The sequence below is a fragment of the Ambystoma mexicanum genome, chromosome 5p (genome assembly GCF_040938575.1).
Source record: "Ambystoma mexicanum isolate Mex_15411 chromosome 5p, UKY_AmexF1_1, whole genome shotgun sequence".
NCBI classification, from domain to species: Eukaryota; Metazoa; Chordata; class Amphibia; order Caudata; family Ambystomatidae; genus Ambystoma; species Ambystoma mexicanum.
Genome location: NC_090930.1, coordinates 1,377,320,750 through 1,377,345,101, shown reverse-complemented (window position 1 = coordinate 1,377,345,101; position 24,352 = coordinate 1,377,320,750). Strand labels below are relative to the sequence as shown.

The following is a 24,352-nucleotide window of genomic DNA, read 5'->3' as shown; positions in this document are numbered from 1 at the left end:
CCGCCAGTTCTGCCGCGGCCAGGTAATTGTTAGCTAAGAGAGTGTCTTTGGTCAGAGACACCTGAATTCCCAGATATTTAATCCCGTCAGGGGACCAACAGAGCGGATACTCCGTGGCAGGCTGGACCGTGGGACCCGTGAGGGGGAAGAGTTTGGATTTAGTATAATTGATAGTGAAGCCAGAGTATGTACCAATACGGGTGATGTCGCGCAGAATAGGGTCAAGGTGATGTCTGGGTCTCTGACGAACAGCAGTACGTCGTCTGCGTAGAGTGAGATAATTTCGGGGGTGCCCTGTAGTCGTATCCCTTTGCGTGAGTGGCGCTCCCTGACAAAGTCCGCCATAGGCTCAATGGCCAGGGGGAACAGGGAAGGGGAGAACGGGCAACCAATTAGACCGACTCCCCCCAAGAAGTAGAGGTCGGGGGGCGAAATCCAACAGGGATACGCCCCTTTCAGTGCCCAACAGGGGCCAAAAAGCAGTGACAACCAACAAAGCATGAACGTTGCAATTGCAGTGAGGTGTGCTGTTTCCGTGTGGGCGGCTCTTAGAATATCATGTAGGACAGCGAGGGCTGTCAGAGCCAAGTTCTGCGGTAGACAGACCCTACGACAGGCCCCCATAACTAGCTGGCCGTTGTGGGCGAGACGAAACTGAGGAGATATCTAGGACTCATGGCCAGTTTGACGACCCATGGGGGCAAGGAGATCAATGTCAACTGCACCCGGGTCGGGTCTCAGCTCGACCAGGCGCTGAGGGAGCCTGGTTCGCTGAATTTGCAGTACGTTGTTGCCATGGACACATTCCGACTCTCGCATTTACTGGATAGTTAGGTTTACGCCGGGTAGTGACTCACTGGGTTAACCATCGTTGGCGAGGTTCCCTGCCGGATTGGGAAGTGGCAAGTGCGCCTCAATGAATTTCACTGCTTCATCCGGGACAGTGAAGAAGTATAATTTGCCGTTGTGTGTAATTTTGATGCATGCTGGGAATATGATGGCGTACGGGACATTGCGTTCTCTAAGCAGCTTCTTGACTCCAATGAACTGGCGCCTCTCCTGCTGTACCGCGACAGAAAAGTCTGGAAAAATCCTAATAGTGTGTGATGCAAGGCGCAGGTCTCCCTTCTCACGTGACAGACGGAGGATAAGGTCTCTGTCCCGATAATTGAGAATCCTGGCTATAATGGGCCTAGGGATGTCGCCCCGGCTTGGGCCGTGGTGACAGAGCTCGGTGAGCATGCTCAACAGTGAAATATGGTGACAGAGCCGGGTTGCCCAGCAGGTCTTTGAGTAAGGCTTCCACAGCATCCTCCATGCGCCCTTTAAGAGCATTCTCAGGGAACCCTATAATTCGTAGGTTATTTCTGAGAGAGAGCGATTCAGGGTCGTCACACTTTGCTCTCACACTCTTCATGTCGCTCGACAATGAGGCAACAGTGTTATGCAGTGCATGTATCTCGTCCTCATTTGCAGATACCCGATTCTCAGCGTCAGTAATTCTGGTCCCCGCCTGATCCACCTGGGTTTTCAAAGAGGCGACATTAGCGTTGATGTCATCCAGCTTCTCGTGAAAGGAGGCAACATTTTTGGCCATAGATTCCATGAGTGTAGTCAGATCAGGGGACGTGGTAGTGGGATGACGGTCAGCCTCCCGCTCCTCCTGTTGAGATGATTTGTGCCCAATCTCTCCCCCCGGGACAGCTTTGGTGAATCTATCCATGGCTCATGGCTCCCCCTTTGGAGGACCCCCTGGACTTGTTTGGCATTGCTGGTTCAGCCCCAGGAGCGGCGAGGACCAAAGGTGTAGTCAATGAGGGAAAGTACGTGGCCAAGGGACCGAAGGGGCAGAGGACAAAGGTTGCTATTCTGACAACAGTAAGGGAGGCAGGCTCCGGTAGAGGCGGGGGCAGGACGGCCACAGTCGGAGTAGTAACGTGGGGCTGCCCCTGGGTTCAGGAAAGGGAGGGCGCTGGCCCCTAGGGGCCAACAGTTGCAGTAGTTGTGTTGTAGGGGGGTAAACCCCGGCGCAGGCGAGAGGCGAGGATCCGACCCGCCAAGCTATGCTCCACCAGGAGCCCAGTCACTGCAAAGCAGGTGTAAAGTAGGGGCCATTCGCCCCGTGGTCACAGGGCCCACCAGGCTGTGGATGTTAGGCAGCAGGAAAGTGCATGATGCAGGCTGTGCCCCTGCAGCGGAGTATGCAGGCGTGTCAGGTGTCTTCAAAGGGACTTTCTCGTGGCCCACACTCCAGGGTGCACAGGCTGGACACCACGGCCCAGATCAGGTATGTGAATGGGCTCAGCGGCCCCCAGTGAGCAGCAGGACAGCGATGCAAGCGGAAGCAGGGGGGCGCCGTGGGCCGTCCAGAAAGGGTCTCTCCTCCGCGCCTCACCTGAACAGCGCGGTCCTCCGCACCCGCTCGAGACCTGCAGGATCGCCACAGCAGCCCGGCCGCGGCTCAGCCACCCCACGTGGAGCGGCGGTGGAGGTTCCCACTCCGGATGAAGGATGGGGGCCGGGGCGCGCTCCCGTGACGGCCCCAGTCGTGAATTGTTTGTGTTATGACGTACCCAGGGGGGGTGGCCATGGCCGGCGGCGCAGGCACAATGCCCCGATCGGGCCGTCGACAGCCCAGCAGGGGCCTCAGAGGGAGAGCCGGAGCACACGGGAGTCACGCCTCGCTCCCCGCCACCACACGGTGCACCGGGCCTCGAAGAGGAGGGGAGGGGATGGGGGCCGGGGCGACGCCGCGGCTTCAACGAGGCAGTAGTCCACTGTAGAAGGGGGCCCGTTGATGGGCTTCCGATGTCCAAATCGAGCCGGAATCTCGCAGGCTGCAGCCCGACACCGACGGGCAGCAGCCCAGCTGCAGCAGGAATGCACAATTCGCTGGTGAACGCAGATGCAGGCGGATATCAGCCGAGCCCACACGGAGCTCAAGACTAAGCAGCATTCTTGGGCTGCTCCACAGCGCCACCAGAAAATAATAAATTTGGACCAAAACAAAAAAAAAGAGAAGAGGTAACCGCGCGTGGAATTACACGGCCGAAGCCAAACCCAGGAGCACTGGTGAATGCGGCCCGTTCCCGTTGATGCGGAAAAGGGGACTGAGGTGTGACACCGGAGGGTGGAGTCAGGGCAGCACATGCTCCCTGGGCCGCACACCTGCACGCCTCTAAATTTAAAGGGGAAGGTGTTTTTTTCTTGGGAAAAAGGTTCCGTCTCCCATCCCTTGGCAGGGACCCCCATACAGTATGTAGGAAAGGGGACGGGACGTAAGAGTAAGGGAAATTATTTAAGGCAAGCAGACCCCCCCCCACCTTCTGGTTTCCCAGGGCACAGTTCTACTTACATTTAAAGCCTCTGTTTAAAGTTCAGGAAAACCAGCTGCAGGCAGCTTGAAACACTTGTGTATAGCGCGCTATAAATGTCATATCACTCCTTTGATGGTAAATTAAGGCAGCCCTCCCCTTCCTCCAAGTGCAGTCCCACTTATATAGCAGCAATGACACCACCAATTTTACAATCTTGGAGGAGTACCCTGCAAGAGGTCATGCAAATAGGATAGGACAGTTACCCTTCTCCTGCCCACTCCAGGCTCTTTTGACGGATTGGAGTCTGGTGCAGACATATGGCAGCTTAATTTACAAGCCACATTTGTTCTCATGCCACATTTTCGACAAAAACGAGTTCAATCATTTTACTAATCACTGTCATAATATATATATTTTCTGATTCAGCTAATCATGGGGAATTAAATAAGATGACAGCCAGGTCTGCACCATTTTGTACATCCATGTAGCACTTTGCTGCCCTTTTCACAAAAAGCATAACAGTTATGAATATGTAATTTATTACCCATATTCCTAATTTTATCCTCCACCAGTTCACCAACTCTCACATTTGGAACATTTTCAGATCAGCCAGAAACCTAGTTTAACTGGCCATTACAGTTCCCTAACTCGTAGGTGCATGAATTTTATATCTCCAAAATCACCAGGCAATTACCTAAAACATGGTACATAAATGAAGAAAATCTGCCTTATGGTTGCTTGGAAAAAGGCTGAAGTTATAATAGCCCTTTCAAATTAATTAGAAATCTGTATGTTCAGCAAATGGGAGATCTGCTTCATCCGGCACAGCCATCTGTCTCCCTGGACCACCCTGTGATCAGAAGTATTGTATGAGTCTCTTTGAAGTTGTATCCCGATTTTCACATTTTGGTCATGCTCTAGCCAAGGGGAACTGTCCTGCTATCACTGCCTTCAGAACCATCAAGTCTGGGGAACACTGGACTTTCCACACCTTTATCAGGACACACTTTATTGCAGTTGTAATTATATGGGGGATGTCACTTTCCAGTGGTGGAGTTCATGGTGAAATGTGTCCAACAGCCAGCAAAAGGATTAGCCTAGAAACCCTTTTTCATGAAAACAAAGTGGCTTTTGAAATGTCACAGGTATTTTGTATGTGAAACATAATATACATTACATTTTGTCAATACGCACCATGTCTTTTTCCCTGACATTGGTATATTTTGACATTTAAACTGCAGATGCCAAGCCGTTTTTTTCGGGTCAGTGTTTAAAATCCTGCTTTTCAGGAGAAAGGTACCTTCAGTTTTCACTTGCAGCCACAGATGCAAAGACGTTTTTGTGTCAGTGTTGAAAATTCTGCTTTTCATGTGAAAGGGAGTTCAGTTTGGGGCATTTGAATGAACTCCACATCCCGCAGCCACCTAAACCATGAACTTAACTCTGCTGCCAAACTTACCTTTTGTCCTTCCCCGCTGTGCTCTCACTGCAATGTGAGTTCCGCCTCCCAATTGAGGGGTGGAACATACGCCACAGGGTCCTTTTTTTTCCTTCTTTTTCTAAAAGATTTTATTTGTCCCCTGCTCCTTTGTATGGAAGCGGGAGACACCCATGCAACCTCTGAATACCCATAATGTCGATCAGGGAGAGAGGGGGACACACCCGCAACCCTGACTCCCACTGCATCGACATTAGCTATATTTTCCACTGGCGAATACAGCATTTTGGTGCACGCATTTCGTTTTTCGAATGTAGCTCCTGTTACCCAGCTAGACACATTTCGTAATGATTAAACAAAAGGACAGGGGAACTTACAAATAGAGTGATAAATGGATAGATCGATGGATAAACAGGTAAAGACTGGAAGCTAAATAGACAGACTGGAAGTCAGACAGGCAGATAGATATGTAGATTCATAGACATCCAGGTAGTTAAACTGAAAGACGGTCAGACAGGTGGATACATGAACAGACTTGATAGAACATCTTACTAAAAGACTGCCTCACGGCCAACAGACCGACAGACCAACATATATATAAAAAGAGAGATTGAAATGTTGTTCTTGTATGCAATAATGAAGGCGCCTCTGCAGAATTAGCTATCACAATATAATTATATTAAAAGATAAATTCAAGATGACAGAAAACAAATGTTTATTTAGCACACATGCACCTAAGAAAATATTTCATTTTAGAGCCATTAAATAGGATACATGTTTTTACCTTTTTCAATGAGATAATCCCTTCCCTGTTATCTCCATCAGTGGCAATGTCAAAGATTTCAGCACCATCTCCATTGACTATTAAGTATTTGATATCTGCATTGAGGCCTGTGTCTGCATCAATGGCTTTTATTTTTCCCACAGCTGTTCCAACTTGTGCTGATTCAGGAACATACAGTTGATAGTGTCCTGTGGAAAGAGTAATGGACCATTTAGGCTATCTCATAATACAAAAGTATGTAGTGCAATGCATGTATCAAGGCGAACAGAAGGTTGGATGAATACAGTTATTTGAGTTACCCCTCTGGTAATAGGCAAATGAATATAGTTTGGAGTTTCCATAGTTGAATATTGGAAACCTTTTTTCTTTCCATTGAACAAATGAGTTCATGATGTTTAGATAAATCTACCCTATTAATGCTGACATGCACATGTCCACAAAAGGGCTTTTTCAGCAGTGGCAGCTCTATGTTTCAGATTTCCTTGCCATCTAACTGTAAACCAAAAATGAAAACAAAATAACCTTACCCCATTTGTTTTTTCTAGCTGGTGTCTGGGAGAAAGCATGACTTACGACCCAATTGTGGCCTATAGCAGCTTTCTCCAGACCAAAATTGTACTATTAACAAATCAAGTAGTATCTCATTAGGAACTGCCACCGGATAGTAATGAGGCTACTATTAACTTTAGATGGGAGGAAGTTAATTTAGCAGTATTGCCATCACTGAGCGGTAAACGTCCAGGTAATGGCCTGGTAACACTAGACATTTAAAAAAAAAATAACCAGTAGCCTGGGTGCCAGTCTTAATGCAGCTATTTAACTCAAATACTAAAGACCACTTGTTACCATCTAGTTGGGGTCAAACTATTGTTGTACTAGTATTTAGGATGGGTGAAAGAGCAAACCCTTGCTGTTATCGCTCAATCTCACTGATCAACTCAACAGCCAAGTGGTTTGGAAGATTAGTATTTAATAGAATATTTGCTTGGGCTATTAAGAAATAAGATTGTAGCTGATGAACAATGGCTTTCGTAAATGAGTGGGAAGAGTGGAGCATGTCCATAACTTTAGGTTAATACTTGATAAATATGTCCTTGGTTATAGGTAGCTTATTCACATTGGTTTTATGGCCTTAAGATCAGCTTTTGAGCATGTTAATTGAGCAAAACTCTGGGAAACCTTATCCCTTCTAGGGCTATCAAGGCAATGTCTTCCTATATTAGTGGATTTTTATGAGAATTGAACTGCCAGAGTACGTCTTGATCAAATGGGTAACTTATCTGCAGCTATCATTTTGAGACAAAGGTTAGGCGGGGCTGTGTGTTAACCCATCTACTTTTTAACGTATACATCAATTAATTATTTGGCGAGTTCTGAGAGCTTACATCTGACACACCAAAAATGGCAGGGTGGAAGATCTGTGCACTGCATATGCAGGTGATGTAGTTCTAATAACTCATACCTCAAGAGCACTGCGGTTGTTAGTAAATGGATTTGCAGAATTTATGGCTGCAAGGGATCTTTCTCCAAACTTCAAAAACTCAAAGGTTATGTGTGTTCATCGATGTAGAGGCAGACCACCTCCAATTGCAGCAGAGGGAACTCGATTCCTGTGGGTTGATTAATTCCCTCATTTGGGAATTATTTTTATTAAACTTTTAGAGTCGGGTACCCATATATCTAACTATGACACAATGATGGCTCAGGCTAATTGAACAATCTTGCAGTTTAGTAAGAATTTAGGAAGGAGCACTTTGTATTTAAACCTTTGTATTGATTTAGCAAAATCTCTCTCAGTGACTAGTTATTGCACACAAGCTTGGGGAAACTGTGCAGTAACTACAATCCAATGTAGGGAAAATAATGTCCTGCATTGTGTTCGCAAAAGATGCACCTACTTATTTATTGCCTATGGATGCCAAATTGGGATATATTGGAGGCCTGATAAATCTGAAACCATTGAAAATCTGGGCAAAATTCTGGATTAGCAATGAATAACACTTGACTCACTGGATTCTAGAAGACTTGCTCACCTCTGATGTTGCATTTCGTAGCCTTTAGTTGTAATATCTGAAGTGCAAACTTGTTGCACTGGGCTTTAGTGATTTCTTTTTTACATCATCCTTGGCAGACTCAGTATATATGAAGGCACTTTGCTCTGAAATGTTTAATGTTAAATCTTATGATCCATGTATACAAAAGTGTACCAAGCGAATAGTAAAACACTATTATATATAGGAGTTTGATCATCATACAAATAATGATTGTAGATGGTCCGATGAGACTTGTAAAATGGCTGTTTTGTTTTGATTTTAGCGCAAATCTTCTCCCATCGGCATCTGTAATTTCCAGCTGGAATTGTAATAGACAATCTTGTGTATGTGATGTTACTAAAAGGGATGATTGAACACCTTTTCATTTTTATACACAATCCTAAAATACCTTAGAAGGAAATTTCTTGTAAGAATATTAGGGCCATGTAGTTTTAGGACCATCTTTGATGCTAATAAGTATTTGCTTCCTTTAATTAGAAGAATAACGCTTATGAGGCATGGTGTTTTATTGAAAAATGGTTATATTTAAAAGGTAATTATCATTATCATAATATCGTTTATTCAGATAAAATCCATAAACCAGTGCAGAGCAATACAAATATACACAATTCAAAATGATAAAATACAATGCTCACAATCACAATAGAACACTCATTGGTTAAAATCTAATAACATTCAGTATACACCTTTTAAGTTAAGCATTCACAATAGTTTTCTTCTGCTCCATGCCTTTCTCAAGAATTCTAGGGTGCACCAAGCAACTACTATGGTTTCAGAACGCAGCAGAAATAGGAGTGACGGTTGGCACTGATTAAAATTCGCTCCTCTCAAAAGTGGGGTGATAGTCTGTTTCCTGATGTCATAGCACGGACAAACAGAGCAAAATGTAACTGATCTTTTTTCACAGCACTGCAGCCTGGGCAGACCGAAGTCTGCTCATAGCCCTGCCAATTCCTCGTATTATCTCTTAACAGCATGAGGTTAACACGTGCCCTAGTCAATGCCCAGCGATCTATACGTTTGTTACTATGTATCAAGTAAGGCTATATTACATGCAGTTTCACGAGAAGTGTGGGTTTTCTGTTTGACTCAAGAGAAAGCCCAGTAGATTCTCATTTTATTGAGATTAAGGATCGAAATGCCCTCTTGCACATATTACTCTCGACGGCTGTTAGCAAATCATCTAGACACTGATGACGTGGGGCATTCAACTGTCTCAGACAAATGAAAATAAAGCTCAGCCATGGTATTTTGCACCATAGGCAGCATGAGAGCAGACTTCTAATAATTTAATGAGAAAAGCTCGCTCTTGCGCTAGACCATATTCCAATCGAGTGCATGAGTGGTGCCACATACCAATCATCCCCAATGTCAGGTATACCTATTTCTGTATGCACAGCATAGTTATGGGGCAGAGCTAGAAAGCCCTAATATCTTTTTCAGGAAGTTATTCTCAATAACCTCAATGACCGATAAGTTTTCATTCCCCCAGAGTGCTGCCCCATAGTTGGTAGCTGCCTTTGCATGTACTAATTATACTCCCAAGATTAGATGAAGTGGTTGACCTTGACACATGTTCGTGAGCCTCAAAATGCCCTCCAATGTCCATTTCATTTTTAATATGTTGTCTCTGCACATGGGCCGACCCTATACAGTTTTCGGAAAAGCAAATGCTTTTCATTTTGACACCTGTGGGATGATGGCACAATTGCTTACCATATTATGCATTTTAACTTTTTTCCCTCTCCCAGAACTGCATACCATCACTGCCAACTTGCTGGTATTTACTGTTATTTTCAGGTTAGACAAAATCAGTATACCCATTCATGAGCTTCTGGAAGGCTTTCGTGGTACGAGCAATTAAGACTGTCATCGGCATACACTAACACTGTAAGTGCGTTCGCACCCACCCGGGGATAGACTGCATTTGAGTCCACAAGGGCCTTGTACAGGCTGTTAATTTAGAGTGTAAACAATACTGGCGCCAAGACACAGCCCTGGCAGACTCCCGTTGCTGCCTCAAAGTAGCCTGTGCATTGCCCCTGTTCCCCAAAGCAAACACAAGCCCTAGTATCCTCCTAAACCATTTGTAGCACCTTTAGTAACTGAGCATGGCAACCCATGGACCCAAGCACCTGTCGCAGCGATGCCCTATCCACCTTGTCAAATGTGGTGCTCAGGCACATAAAGGCCAAGTAAATTGTTTCACCCTTGCCGAAGACAGAAGACGACTCCACCAAATAAAATTTGAGAGCTTGATCACATGTGCCCAAACCTGGCCTAAATCCATACTGAATCTCCAAGTGTACTTGGCTGTTCAAAATTCAGTCCTCTATGTGTTGTAGTATGACACGTCCAAAGACCTTGAAGGAGGTGTCCAACGGCGAGATTGGCCTGTAAGCCAGAGGGCTTCCTGGGTCACCCTTTTTAAAAATAGGGGGAATTATTGCACATTTCCAGGATTGCAGATAAACACTGGTTTCCAGGCAGGAATTAAAACAAATCATCAAAAGAGGGTCCCACAAATCCAGTTAACCATTGTATAAATCTGCTGGGACTACATCTGGACCCGGAGCATGACTGCACGATTTCTGGATAACTGCTGTCTCCACCTCCTTAAAAGTCAGCTGTATCGAGGGACATTGGTCGCCACTCGCGTACCTGATCACCTGGCCCTGATATAGGGACGAATAGTGGCCGAACCAAGATTTGGCTTCCACAAGATTTTCCCTGTGTCTCTTGACTCGCTCATAAGACTGGCCTCCTGCAATGAAGTCCCAGAATTTCTTGGAATCTTTGTTGGAGATGGCTAGCAAAGGTTCTTCCCTTGGTTCATCGTCCATGGAATCTTTCCTAAATTCCACTGCCCTTTTGTAATTGGCCTTTGCCCCGACGACCTCTCCCCTGGGGAAATCCTTTTTCTCAGGACCGCGCGGTCCTGCACGAATTATCAAACCAGCTAGTTAACCTCCTATTACTTTGTTTGAAATCATACTGAAACGATTCCGTCAGGGACCTCCCCAAGCCTTCAAACCACAGAATGATCTGGTTTGGGTGAGCGTCCTAAGCAAGAATAGACAAGATATGCTCCAACCAAATTAATGGACACCACTTTATGTAGAGTTATTGTAGGGTTGGACTTTGCCCATTTTACTTTGTGTTTACAATGTGGGTTGATTTCACATAAATCCAACTGTGGGAGGGTGACACCAGGCAATTTGAAACCCTGTCTTAACACCAGCCTCAGCAGGAATTGGTCGCAAAAGATTTGTTGTGCGGCCATGAAATCCACAATTAACTTCCAATGTTGAATGTGCACACAGAAGTAGTCAATGGTCGATGACCCCTGGGCATTTGTAAATGTCATCCTACCAGGTACAACAGAGTGTGTGCGTCCATTCAGAGACTGCATTCCCTATTTCATAAGCCACATGCTAACTTGTAGGCCCCTGGAACATGCCCGGTCATAGGCAATGTCCTCACCTGAGTCAACAATATCAGTTGGAATCCCGTTGCCCAATTTCACATTAAATTCCCCCTCCAGAACCAAGACTTTGTGCTGATCCATAAGGCCAAGAATAGAACACCCAAGCAGATCTTTCAATGCCCCGAGCCGGTTGACTTCTGAGGCAAGGGGGCCATTATAAAAACTGACCAGCAGTAGTTTATCTCCCTCCTTAGTCATTGCAGAGACATATTGAATACAGGAGGTATTGGGATCCCTTGCCCTATTGCAGTAGTTCAAGGATGATTTAATCAGAATCGTAAGCCCCCCATAACAACAACCTCTTTTTTTCTTGTGTGCCCTGATGGAGATTGAGACAAATCCATCCCTCCACGGTTCCATGTGATAATATCCCTGCAAAAATGTTGCGATACAAGAATGGCGCAATTTTTTTTTAGCCAATATTACCATATGGAACCTAGCGGGGGACACCCCTGCAACCCCCTCCCATTTACCACATATATTGTCCCCATAAATAATGTTGCCTATGCCGTTTCCCAGGGACTATATGTATGGCAACATTATTTATGGGGATAATATTACCCGATACCCCATCTGCATGGTTTCCAAGGCCCATGTTTCCTGTAAAAGGATGATGTCATATTGATTCATGTGTGCCACTACATCCATTCTCTCAAGTTTAGATGCAGTCCCCGCTATATTCCAGCTGAGAATGGTGACCATATCCTCTATAGGGTGGTCAAACAATTCTCCAGCAGGGTGGGAAGCTGTCTCTCTCCCCAAAGGATTTTGAATTCCTGCATCAAAAGCCAATTCTTCGATACCCGAGAGGGAATCAAAACAACTTGATGTGAGCACTGCCCCACCCCCGTTCTAGGCACCCCTCCCCCTTACACCTGCGCTAGGTGGACAGCTAGCCCCTACCCTGCCTCCTGCCACCTCCCAATGATCCTGCTGTAAACTTAGAGGAGCAATATGCGGGGGATAAAAGGCAGCCAAGGGAATACATTTAGTCACGTTATTTGAGCCCTTCATGTTTCGACTGGGATCCAGAATGCAGACCAAATAATCCAACATGGCTGGTGTTACTACTGTGACAATCACGCAATCGCCCTCTCCCGGTTAACCGTGTTGCCCACCCATGAGCCTCTTCTGGCCATCAAGATGCCCTGTGGATTGATCTTCATGCCAGATAATTGGGTGTTAATTCAATGTATTATTTTGTTTATTAGTGAGATTGTCGTCCCCACCCCTTCTGCCAAAAAAGGAACGCCAATGATAACTCTCCCCCAGTGGGGCAGCTTCTGGCGGGTGGGCAATAACTGCCTGGTTAGCCTGCAGTGTGGCCATGCCTAAGCGTGATCATGGTTTAAAGATGTTATATTGCTTTGGTTCTTTAGACACTATTGCCCCATTGATGAGCATTACAGCACTCTTGGGGGGTTTATGTGTAATGTCTGCAAGCCTTGTGGACTTTGCACTTCCCTGAGGTTTAACCTGTGCCTCCATAGCCGATGCCAAGGCCAAACTCCTGCCAATGACCTTGCTACTACCAGAGAGCACCAATTTCAAAAAAGATAGTAGGCGCTCCTCTCCAGAAAGAACATGGCATGATAACCTGTTCTGAACATGGCATGATAACCTGTTCTGAGATGAGAGTTTGCAGAACACGCTTTTTGCTCACTGTACCCTTCACAGATGGGAAATAACCATTTGCATATCAGTCTTTGTCCCGCCCACATGGGCAGTCCAGCACCGAAATCCTATGGCAATTCCTCTCTGAACAAGAGTACCAACAGCAACCCCATACACGTATTTCAGCCTTGTTGGGCCTCATCAGTGAGGTGAAGGTGTGCCTCTCTGAGCACAGTGAGCAGGGAGTCCACGTCTGGTTGCCCCCAGGTAACTCAGGGTGACCAACAGGTTATCATTCCATGTTCTTTCTGGAGAGGAGCGCCTGCTACCTTTTTTGAAATATTTGCAAGGAACTTGGGGTTAGTCCCCTGAGGACATTTGGATATTTGTATCCTTTCTACCTTTTCCTATTGCGAGATCAGCACACCCCACCTTATGTGAAGTGCTGAGTGCCTACTTTGTATCCCCTTTCTCACTGCTCCTGTAACCTTGTGGTTACAGTGACAAGCTAATCTGAATGGCTGGTGGCAGTGGGTTTATCCTACTGACCATTGTGCCATTTTTACTCTCAGGCTGTACTCAAAGCTGCGCTAATGCACAGAAGGGTCAGGGTTGACCCCAAATGGTGACACTTTCTTTTTTCGCCAATTCAAGATGGCTTGTCCCTTCTTGGTCCTTCTTTTGCAGTTCTGGGTGGGAGAGGTCCTGGTTTGACGTTCTGGATCCCATTGTGAAGCCCGCCAAGGCTCGAGTGTGTCTATGAGGACAGGAAATGGTGGAGGACTCAAACAATGCTGTTCTTTGTTTTGTTCTGTGCCTGCCTGGAACCAGTTACAACTGGGAGGCTAGCTATCCTAAAAGGACAGCAACCACCCAGAGTTTGAATGGTGGATGGTTGCAGATTGGCTGGGTTCCTGCATAACAGGCGTAGATCCTGAGGCTGAAGACAAGCTGACCTCTGGAACAGAAGAATCGACAAGGAGGTAGAGGAGAAATATCTGCAGTCACTTGTAGATAGCCAGAGATCCTTTCTGAGTAATTGCTGCTGTCTGACCCCTTCTTCCAAGTATCAGGAGAGCTCTAAAAAGGACAACACTCTCCCTTAGGCTGGTGGGTCCAATCCGTTTGAACACAACCTGCGCTTTGAGCCATCGCATAACGAGCTGTGACCTTCAATGGTGACAATACACAAATACACTGTGACCTGACCTATGGCCACTGTGCAGTGCATCAATGTCCAAAGATCAAATCCTCCCAAAACTTGGTGGACCCCTTCCAGACCTCCAGAAGCAGGATTTCACTCCTTGAAGTCTCCTCACCAGAGTGCTGGACGGTGAAAGTGAGACAAATTGACCAGGTGGTAACTGTTCTTCACTAGTGTCTTCAAAAGTGTGTCAAAATCATCACAGGACACCAAAGAATCCTTTGTCTGAATCTTCTTCACTCGACTGCTGCTGTGAGATCCATTCCAGTTTCCAGTCTTTTGTCTGTCTGACCAGGAATCTGGTGACTGGGTCTGCAACTGCTGCATTGTGCGGGCTTTGTGCTGCATCTTCTTCTTCAGTTCTAAGGTACTGTGAGACTCTTGGTAGAACTGACCTAGAGTTGCTTTGATGCTCCTGCGTTGCTGAAATGCTGATTTGTGTGTTAGGGAGTTTCCCCATACACGTTCGTTCAGCCAGGCCTAATGCCTGCGTGCCTTGAGGGAGCCTTCTCCCAAGTCCCTGAACCCGGTTCCCAACAAAGAGTGTACTAACCTGATAGTGAAGACTTCCTCTTGAGCTTTTTGATTTTCTACAGCTTGTGCCTTGCTTGTTTTGCCCTCCAATCTGAATCTGAGGCTCTCAAAACTAGATAGGGGTGGACTTCTAAAGCCTAAGGCTTCGGTGAAATTATTGCAAAGTATTTACTCGCCTTATGTTGGTTTCGTTTACTTTTGCAATTACTGTTTCAGGTAAAATAAATTATTTTACTTACCTGTTGAATTGCATGCTGCCTTTCTAAATTACAAAAGAGATCGCATTAGTTGTTCTAAAGTTGCTTATTGAATGTTTTAGTACTTACCTTTCTGAAGAATCACTTTTACCTTAGTGTATATAAAATAAATTATTTTTTTGGTCAAAATATTCTTTATTGAAACATCGATCAAACATGAAATTCATCATGACACATTAGGCAGTGATAAATCATTAATCATACCGCTTAATCAAGGCTTTGAAATATCATTTTAACTTAGTTACAATTCATCTATTCTTCATAAAATCGACATTGAACTCTGGGAGGAAGCTTTACTTAGAACAACAATACTTTAGAGGAAAGAGAGAAGGAGGAGAATGGATAGAAAGGGGGAGAGAAAAAAAATTATTATATATATATATATATATATGGGATACATTACTCACCGTAATCGTATTTCTGATGCTTGTATCTGCTTAGATTCACATGCTGTGCATAGGCCGACATCTAGTGGAAGCTGCGGAGTATTACAGTTTGTTTTTCGAAACTCGAAAATGGGCGTCGACACAGGCGTGCCAGTAATACTATCCCTAGTGTGACGTCCACTGTACCCAAGATCCCTCAACCGTCTAGGATCCTCAGATTGTATTTTTTCTGACATGAGGAAGCATGAGGAGTAGCGTGAGTACAGATAATCCAAGCAGATAGACAGAAAGGTAAGACTACAAGCAATCATGCGCCTTCTCTCAGAGGGGAGGAAGGGTGGGTCGCATGTGAATCTAAGCAGATACAAGCATCAGAAATACGATTACGGTGAGTAATGTATCCCTTCTGAGGCTTGTGGAATCTGCTTAGATCACATGCTGTGCATAGATTAGCGAGCAGTACCAGAAGAAGGAGGTGGGATGTGAGAAGGGTCATGAGCAAACAGGTGTCTTAGAACCGCTTGTCCCACTTGTGTATCTGTCTTGGAATGAGTGTCAATGCAGTAATGCTGAGTAAAAGTGTGAATAGAGCTCCAAGTAGCTGCTTTGCAAATGGTGTCGAGGGGAACATTTGCAATGAAAGCCAGAGTGGCCCCAATGCCTCTAGTAGAATGGGCCCTTGGCGTAAAAGGCAGAGTTTTCTCAGAAAGAGAGTAACACAGCTGTATACAGTTGATAATCCACTTCGAGATCGCGCCTTTAGAGACGCGATCCCCTTCTCTGCCTGTAGCTACGGAGACAAACAGTTGATCTGTTTTTCTTAGCGGTCTGGTTTTATTTACATAGTAGAGGACCGCCCTACGCACATCAAGGGTGTGTAGTTTCACCTCAGCTGAGCTTTGCGGGTTCTGGAAGAAAGCCGGAAGCCCGATGGACTGGTTTACATGGAACTTAGATATAAATTTAGGTGAGAACCTAGGGTGTGTGCGTAAAACCAGTTTGTCTTTGTGGATAGCAAAGAAAGGATCTTGCACTGACAGAGCCTGAATTTCACTGACCCTTCTTATAGAGGTAATGGCTACTAAGAAGGCCGTTTTATAAGTCAGGTGTTTGAGACTACTTTTATGCATGGGTTCGAAAGGGGGGCCCATGAGCTTAGCTAGCACCACATTGAGGTCCCATCCTGGCGGTGGGTTCGAAATAGGAGGGTGAAGTCTCTTTACTCCTTCCATGAAGGCTTTAACTACTGGTACTTTCCACCACGATACTTTGTTATGGGATGTGGTGTAAGCCGAGAGGGCTGCCAGGTGTACTTTCAGAGAGTTAAAAACCAAACCTGCGTCTAGCAGGTGGAGCATGTATGTTACAACGTTGGAAGGAGTGCAACCAACTGGGTTGATTTGTTTATTCTGGCACCAAATAACGAATCTCTTCCATTTGTCAAAGTAACAGTGCCTTGTGTTTGGTTTCCTGGATTCTTTTAGGATGTCCATACACCTCTGTGGTAAATTGAGATGGCCAAACTCTATGACCTCAGGAGCCATGCTGCCAGGTTCATAGAGGTGGGTTCTTTGTGCACTGTTTGACCTTGTTGCTGGGACAGTAGGTTGTACCAGGCTGGGAGTTTGATGGGCTCGCACACCGCCATCCTGCGTAGGTGTGGAAACCATGGTTGTCTCGCCCACATGGGAGCAACTAGGATGAGCGTCATCGATTCTTTGTTCATCTTGTACACCACCTTCCTGATGAGAGGGGTTGGTGGAAAAGCGTACGCAAACATCCCTGACCAGTTCATCCACAGGGCGTTCCCTTGGGAGTCTGGCTGGGGGAACCTGGATGCAAATCCTGGGCATTGTTTGTTTTCGCTTGTGGCGAATAGGTCTATAGTGGGGAAACCCCACCTAGAGAAGAGATCTTCTACGATATCTCTGTGAAGGACCCATTCGTGTTCTTCTGGGAGGGAGTCTCTGCTTAGGGCATCCGCTAGGGAATTGAGCTCCCCTGGAACATGTTGTGATGACAGGAAGATGTTCCGTCTGAGTGCCCATATCCAGATTTTCTGGGCAAGCTTGGACAGATTTGGCGAACGAGTCCCTCCTTGTTTGTTCAGATAGAACATGGCTGTTGTGCTGTCCGTCCGGATCTGCACCGACAAGTTTAGCAGATGGGGCTCAAACGCCCGAAGCGCTCGGAATACTGCCAGAAGCTCTAGCAGATTGATGTGGTTCTTGGCTACTGAGTGAGACCAGAGACCCTGAGCTGTGTGGTGGAGAAGGTGAGCTCCCCACCCAGTCAGGCATGCATCTGTAGTCACCACTGCCTGTACTTCTGGATCGTAAAAGGGTTTTCCCCTTGCGAGGTTCTCTCTTGTCCACCAGTGTAAGCTCTGTACGAGTGTTGGTGAAACGACCACTAGATCGTCCCACTGACCACTTGCCTGAGACCACTGTTTCGCCAACCATTCCTGCATGGGACGCATGCGCAGACGCGCGTGGGGGACCAGGTAAATGCATGACGCCATCATACCCAGTAACCGCATCGCTTTGCGTACCGTTATTTGTTGACCTGACTGATAATGTGGAATTTGCAGTAGTATATTCCGAATTCTTTCTTCTGAAGGGAAGGTCAACCCTTTCTGAGTATCTAGGATTGCTCCTAGGAACTGTTTTGAGGTGCTTGGCACCAGACTTGACTTTTTCTCGTTGATAGAGAAGCCTAATTCGTGGAGGAGGTCGATAGTCCTCTGAATGTTTGACCTGCAAATTCCTGGGGTTTCCCCCGTTATGAGCCAGTCGTCCAGATAAGGGTACACTGGGATTGCCTCCCTGCGTAGGTGTGCAGCTGCCACCGCCAGTACCTTGGTGAATACCCTTGGTGCTGAAGCTATCCCGAAGGGCAGTACCTTGAATATAAGCATCTTTTATATCCAAGGTTGCCATGTAATCCCCCTTTTTTAGGAGGGGGATTACCTCTTGTAGCGTGGTCATACGGAATTTTTGGGGCTTGACATACTTGTTGGCAGGCCGTAAGTCCAATACTGGGCGCATTGTCAAATCTTTCTTTGGCACAAGGAAGTAAGTTGAATAGATACCCTTGTTTACCTGGTGTCCTGGGACGAGTTCTATCGCGTCCTTTTCTAGCAGAATGGCGATCTCCTCGAGGAGGATCTTCTGATGTTCTAAGGAGTGTATTCTTTGTCGTGGAGAGTGGTTCCGGGGACGCTGCAGTAATTCTATACAATATCCTGTGGACACTGTTGACAGCACCCATCTGTCTGAGGTGATCCCTTCCCAAGCCTGGGTGAAGTTGGAAATGCGTCCCCCTACTGGGGTTGCGTGAGAAGGGACCCTGAACTGAGCGTCACTGCTTTGGTGGAGGCGTGCCACCTCCCTTGTTGGGGCTGCCTCTGCCTCTTCCACAACCTCTCCTCGTATTCGTCCTTGGCATTCTTAAGGGCGTCCTCGACCGCTTTCCCAAACAATAGATCGGGTTCCACCGGCTTGTTTATTAATGAAGCCTGGGTTTCTGTTTTGAACCCCGACTGCCGTAACCACGCATGTCTCTTGATAACAGTACCTTCTGCTATCAATCTTCCTGCGTTGTCCGCGGCGTCGAAAGTTGCTTTTAATATGCAACCAGACACGGCTCTCCCTCCTGCCGAGATCCGAGCCAACCTCTTCCCATAGATGGCAGTTGTAACTTGCCAACAGGGTGGTGGAGTTTGCAATCCTTGCTTGGTAGGCGGACGTTGAGGCTACCTTCCTGCCAAACCCGTATAGTTTCTTGCTCTCCTTGTCGGGAGGAGCTTCTGACGACGATAAGGGTGTCCCAGCCCTCTTCCGAGTGTTGGTAACCACTAGGGAGTCTGGTTTAAGATGTCCTCTTATATAAAGAGGGTCGGACTGGGCTGCCCGAAAAAGTTTTTCAACTCTGGGGTTGACGGCTCTGGTGAGGTTAGGATTCACCAGGGATGGATCTATTCTACGTTGGATGGATTTAAGGATAGGGATGGTCTGAGCGACCGGCCTCCTCTCTCCCACCAACTCTTCTGCGAAGTCCCTTTCCTCCTGTACACCGTGGGTGTCGATGTGAAAAAGTTCTGCTGCGCGAGCGAGAACTTCATTAAGGAGGGGCTGGTTATCAACTGGCGAGTCGGTAACTGGGGCTTCGCTCTCTACCGGGGAATCTACTCTGTAAATTTCCTGCTCATCTTCTACCTCCTCCAGGTCCTCATCATCCGCATAGTATTCAGTCCCGGTTTGTTCCTCCATAATTTCAAACTCCTGGTCCCCTTCAGGGAAAAGCTGTCCTTGGTATCTGGGGTGTGGAGTAGAGTATGGAGTAGAGTAAGGATGCACCTCAGAGGGTTCAGGTCTTTCGAACCGGGCCTTTTTACTTAGGGGGATAGGATCAGAGGAGCCTGAGGGTGTGGCCCCTTGAGGGTCATACGAAAGGAAATGTTCTGGGTTTTTGTCATAAAAATCCGCTAAGGAAGACATCCTTGACATGACCCTGTCTATGTCTTCACTGGACCATTCTTTGGAACAGGGTATGACTTTAGTAGGCAACTTAGAGGACTTATCAAGGGTACCCTTGCTGGATGAGGAAGTCCCAGTAGATTTGTGTTTGTCTGTCTGCTTAGGGTGGAAGGATGGTCTTACAGGAGTGGAAGGCTGTGCTTTCCGCTGTTTCCCCCCCTCCCCGTGCGTGGAAAAATGTTTTCCCTGCCCCTTGGAGGCCCCAGAGACTTTCGACGCCTGGCGTCGAGGGTCGGGAGAGGTATCTGTGTGTTTCGAGCGTGGGGCCTCGCTGGTGTTAACTGCGGCCTCGGTCTCCTGGAGCGCGGCCTGGGGGTGGAAGTCGTCTTCGTCTCCCGACGATCGAACTTCCGTTAATCTAGGGAGCGAGGCACTCTTGGCAAGAGTGGATGATTGCCTTGCGTCATGAGGCGATCTCGATCGAGAGCGCCCAGAGGACACCGAGTCGGACCATTCTATCTGTGCCTCTTTCCGAGAAGTCGACGTCGTCGAGGTTCGGTTGGACTTAGTGTATTTAGTGTGTGTAGGGTGTGTAGCGCTTGCGTCGCCGGGGGTCTTCCCCATAGCCGCCCTGCCGGACAACCTTCCGAAGTCGGGGACCTGCGCTCGGCAGTCTTTCGACGCCGTAATGCCCTCGCCGTCCGAAAGTACGGCGTCGCTGCCATCGCTGAAGGCGCCCTCCGCTGCCATGGCCGCCTGCCTGGCGTGGTGGGCCCAACGCTTTGTCGAACGGTCCTTAAGTGTCTTAGGCTTAAACCTACTACACGCTCTGCAGTTCGCTTCGGGGTGGTCCCTCGGCAAGCAGAGATTGCACGTGGCGTGCCTGTCGACCCAAGGGTACTTGCGGTTGCACTTGGGGCAGAATTGGAAAGGGGTACCCTCCATACGCACCTTGAGGCAGCGGGCTGGTAAGTGTAGGAAATATATAAGGTGTACCTATATACCAAGAGTGAAGAGTATGTACCACCCCCCACTCTCCCTTCTTGTAGGGCCGAGGCCAGCGGCCTACTAGGCCCGGGCCGAGGCCAGCGGCCTTCCGAGGCCCAGATCCGTCGTGCAGCGGCCGACGGTCGATGTCTTCTCCAGCCGTCGTCGAGTGTCGACGTTGGGGTGGGGAAGGATGTTAATAAATAATTTTAAACTTCAATAATAAGCAAAAGTATGGCTAAGGCCAGGGAACTCCGCAAGATGCTTCCGACCAGTATGGCGGAAAAAAACAATCTGAGGATCCTAGACGCGTGAGGGATCTTGGGTACAGTGGACGTCACACTAGGGATAGTATTACTGGCACGCCTGTGTCGACGCCCATTTTCGAGTTTCGAAAAACAAACTGTAATACTCCGCAGCTTCCACTAGATGTCGGCCTATGCACAGCATGTGATCTAAGCAGATTCCACAAGCCTCAGAAATATATATATATACCCATCACATCCACCAACATTAACACCAACATTGGTCCTTGTGAAAGGTATATTCCGCATAAGCCCAAATTACCACAAAAGGTATTTAATCAATTTAGGTTGAAAGAACATATGCTCTCTTTCTTCTACGTGCTCCAGGAATGGGCCCCAAGTTCTGGAGAATTTGGATGTCTTGCCCTCTATTGGGGCCATTAGCTTTTCCATTCCAAGCAATTCACAAACCTTCACCCACCAATAGGCTATATGGGGGCCCTCTACCTCTTGCCGAAATCGGACCCTCGTGAGTCGGGCTGCCATAAGTAGCTGAGTGATCAAATCCCTTCTGGGACCTGATTGTGGGTATGATCTGTCATCTGGCGTCTCGCCTAACAGCATTATATCCATGGGGAGCAGCACCCCACATATGTCCTTGATCCTCAATCTGATCTCCAGCCAAAAAGATTGGATGACAGGGCAATGCCACCACAGATGGCCCAAATCCCCCCTCCCTCCGCATCGGTGCCAACACGTATCAGGGTAGTCTGGGTTCATCGCATGTAGCTTTTGGGGGAAAAATACCACTGAAAACAGAGTTTAAGCGCACACTCTCTTACTGCTCTACCCCAAATCCTCTGCCATGATTAATGGGGCACATCAATCCCCAGGTCTCTCGCCCACGCTGACATATAGGGTAGTTGCTCGACCTCCTCCAGGAGACGGTAGCAAACAGCTATTCTGTGAACCTTCTGAAGCTGTTAATTCCAGCCCCGTAGGGGGTCTAGTGGCTGCCTTTCTTATAATTGGCTTAGTTATCCATTGGCAAAGCTGTATGTATCTAAACCTTTCAGTTTCTGGGAGATTAAATTTCTCTTTGCATTGAGCAAAGGTCAGGGCAGAGTTGTCTATATAGAGGTCTCGCAGCCTCAAGGAGTTCCCATGTGACCAGAGCTGGAATGAGTGGAATTGGAGCCCAGGGGTAAAGGCTGGATTCTGCGTGAGGAGGAGAAAGTGGACCCAGACCCGATAGGACCCCTCTTTGCGAGCAGGATCAATCCCAGCAGCGGAGTGCAGTTGCTGTAGAAGGGAGAAGGGAACCCCGATAGGCGCAGCTTCACCTCACTGATGATGCCCAACAAGGTTGAAACACGTTTATGGGGTTGCTGTGGTACTCTTGTTCAGAGGATAATTGCCTAGCATTTCGGTGCTGGACTGCCCCTGGGCAGGACAAAGACTGATATGTGGGGAAATTTCTTTTCTGTGAAAAGAACAGTGAGCTAAAGACTTGGTTGAGACTCTCCCAGGGGCCATCCACCCAAGAACAAGTCAATGGGCTGTGTTCGTGCTGGTAGAGAGTTTCCCAGACCCCCTCTGTTTTGCATACCAAGTGACTTTGGGTCTCACCCTAAGTTACTAGGGGAATCCAGACGTGGACCCCTTGCTCACTGTTCTTAGAGGGGCGCAGCTTCACCTCACTGATGATGCCCAACAAGGTTGAAACACGTGTATGGGGTTGCTGTGGTACTCTTGTTCAGAGGAGAATTGCCTAGCATTTCGGTGCTGGACTGCCCCTGGGCAGGACAAAGACTGATATGTGGGGAAATTTCTTTTCTGTGAAAAGAACAGTGAGCTAAAGACTTGGTTGAGACTCTCCCAGGGGCCATCCACCCAAGAACAAGTCAATGGGCTGTGTTCGTGCTGGTAGAGAGTTTCCCAGACCCCCCTCTGTTTTGCATACCAAGTAACTTTGGGTCTCACCCTAAGTTACTAGGGGAATCCAGACGTGGACCCCTTGCTCACTGTTCTTAGAGGGGCGCAGCTTCACCTCACTGATGATGCCCAACAAGGTTGAAACACGTGTATGGGGTTGCTGTGGTACTCTTGTTCGGAGGAGAATTGCCTAGCATTTCGGTGCTGAACTGCCCCTGGGCAGGACAAAGACTGATATGTGGGGAAATTTCTTTTCTGTGAAAAGAACAGTGAGCTAAAGACTTGGTTGAGACTCTCCCAGGGGCCATCCACCCAAGAACAAGTCAATGGGCTGTGTTCGTGCTGGTAGAGAGTTTCCCAGACCCCCCTCTGTCCCGATAGGTGCATGCTTCTCGTGGGAGAGGAGATAGAGGGGAGACCCAGACCTCCCAGCAGCTTTCCCCGAGTTAGGAGCTTACGCTGGATTCTTGGTGTTTTTCGCTGCCAAACGAAGCGGCCCACCTCTTTCTGCAAATCAAGGCGATCTCGCTCAGGAATCGATATAGGGAGGGCCTGAAATGTGTGTAGAAGCCTAGGAAGCATTACCATTTTGATTGCGCTAATGCGTCCTAACCAGGATATTTCTTGTGAGGACCACCTCTGTAAGGATTCTTTAGATGCTTTCAGTAAACTGGGGATATTGGCCTTCATCAGCCCCATAAAGGTTGGGGTCAAGTGCACGGCAAGATACGTAATGGTTGTGCTTTTCCAGCTAAGAGAATAGGCGTTCTGCAAGGCGTTCAGAGTGTCAGGGGCTTCCGACAGATTTAGGCCTGTCGATTTAGCCATGTTTACTGTGAATCCCGAGACCCTCACAAATTGGGCAAGCAGGTCCATAAGGGGAGGAATGGAGGTCCGAGCTTCTCTCAGGAAGCAGAGGACATCATCTGCGTATAACGCAACTTTGTGGCACTGCTCTCCTATCTCAAACTGCTGAATCCTCGGATGGAGGTGAATTCTCTGGGCTATGGGTTCCATTGCTAGCGCAAATACCAATGGGGATTGGGGGCACCCTTGCCTGGTTCCCTTACCCAAGGGAATTTGAGCTGACCACTGAGACTGAGAGTTAACTCGTACCTGGGTTGAAGGGATCTGGAAGTTCGAGAAAATTAATTTAGAAAATTTCGGACCAAATCCAAAACCCCTCAGCACCAAGTTCATATAGTCCAAGGACATACTATCAAACGTCCTATGTGCATCCAAGGACAGCAGAGAGAGAGGGCCTGGGACAGTAGGGGCAAGAACAATCAAATCTATTGCTCTCCGAATGTTGTCGTGTGGAGAGCGACCCTGAATGAACCCCGTCTGATCCCTATCTATTACTGCTGGTAGGACTTCCCCCAGTCGCCGAGCTATAATTCGGCTAAATAATTTTGCATCAGTATTAAGTAAAGCTATAGGACGGTAGGATGGGTCCTTCCGAGGCTTCAGGATCAGGGTCGTAGCCGATTCGGCCATTGATTGTGTAACAGAACCTGTTTCCCATAGAAAATTAAACAGCTTTGTGAGGTGGGGTGTGAGTTCTGCATAAAGGTCTTATAGAATTTATTTGTAAACCCGTCTGGGCCAGGGGCCTTACCAAGAGGGAGAGCC

The 24,352-nt window shown here is 47.4% G+C and overlaps 1 protein-coding gene across 11 annotated transcripts in view; it reads right to left on the bottom strand.

Moving 5' to 3' along the window:
• Positions 1 to 24,352, bottom strand: part of CDH18 (cadherin 18) — a 1,922,553-nt gene that overhangs the window by 949,170 nt on the left and 949,031 nt on the right. For all 11 annotated transcript variants that reach the window (XM_069613787.1, XM_069613788.1, XM_069613784.1 and 8 more), the window contains one exon: positions 5,540 to 5,727. In XM_069613787.1, the coding sequence (XP_069469888.1) occupies positions 5,540 to 5,727 (188 nt within the window). The remainder of the gene's footprint in view (positions 1 to 5,539; positions 5,728 to 24,352) is intronic.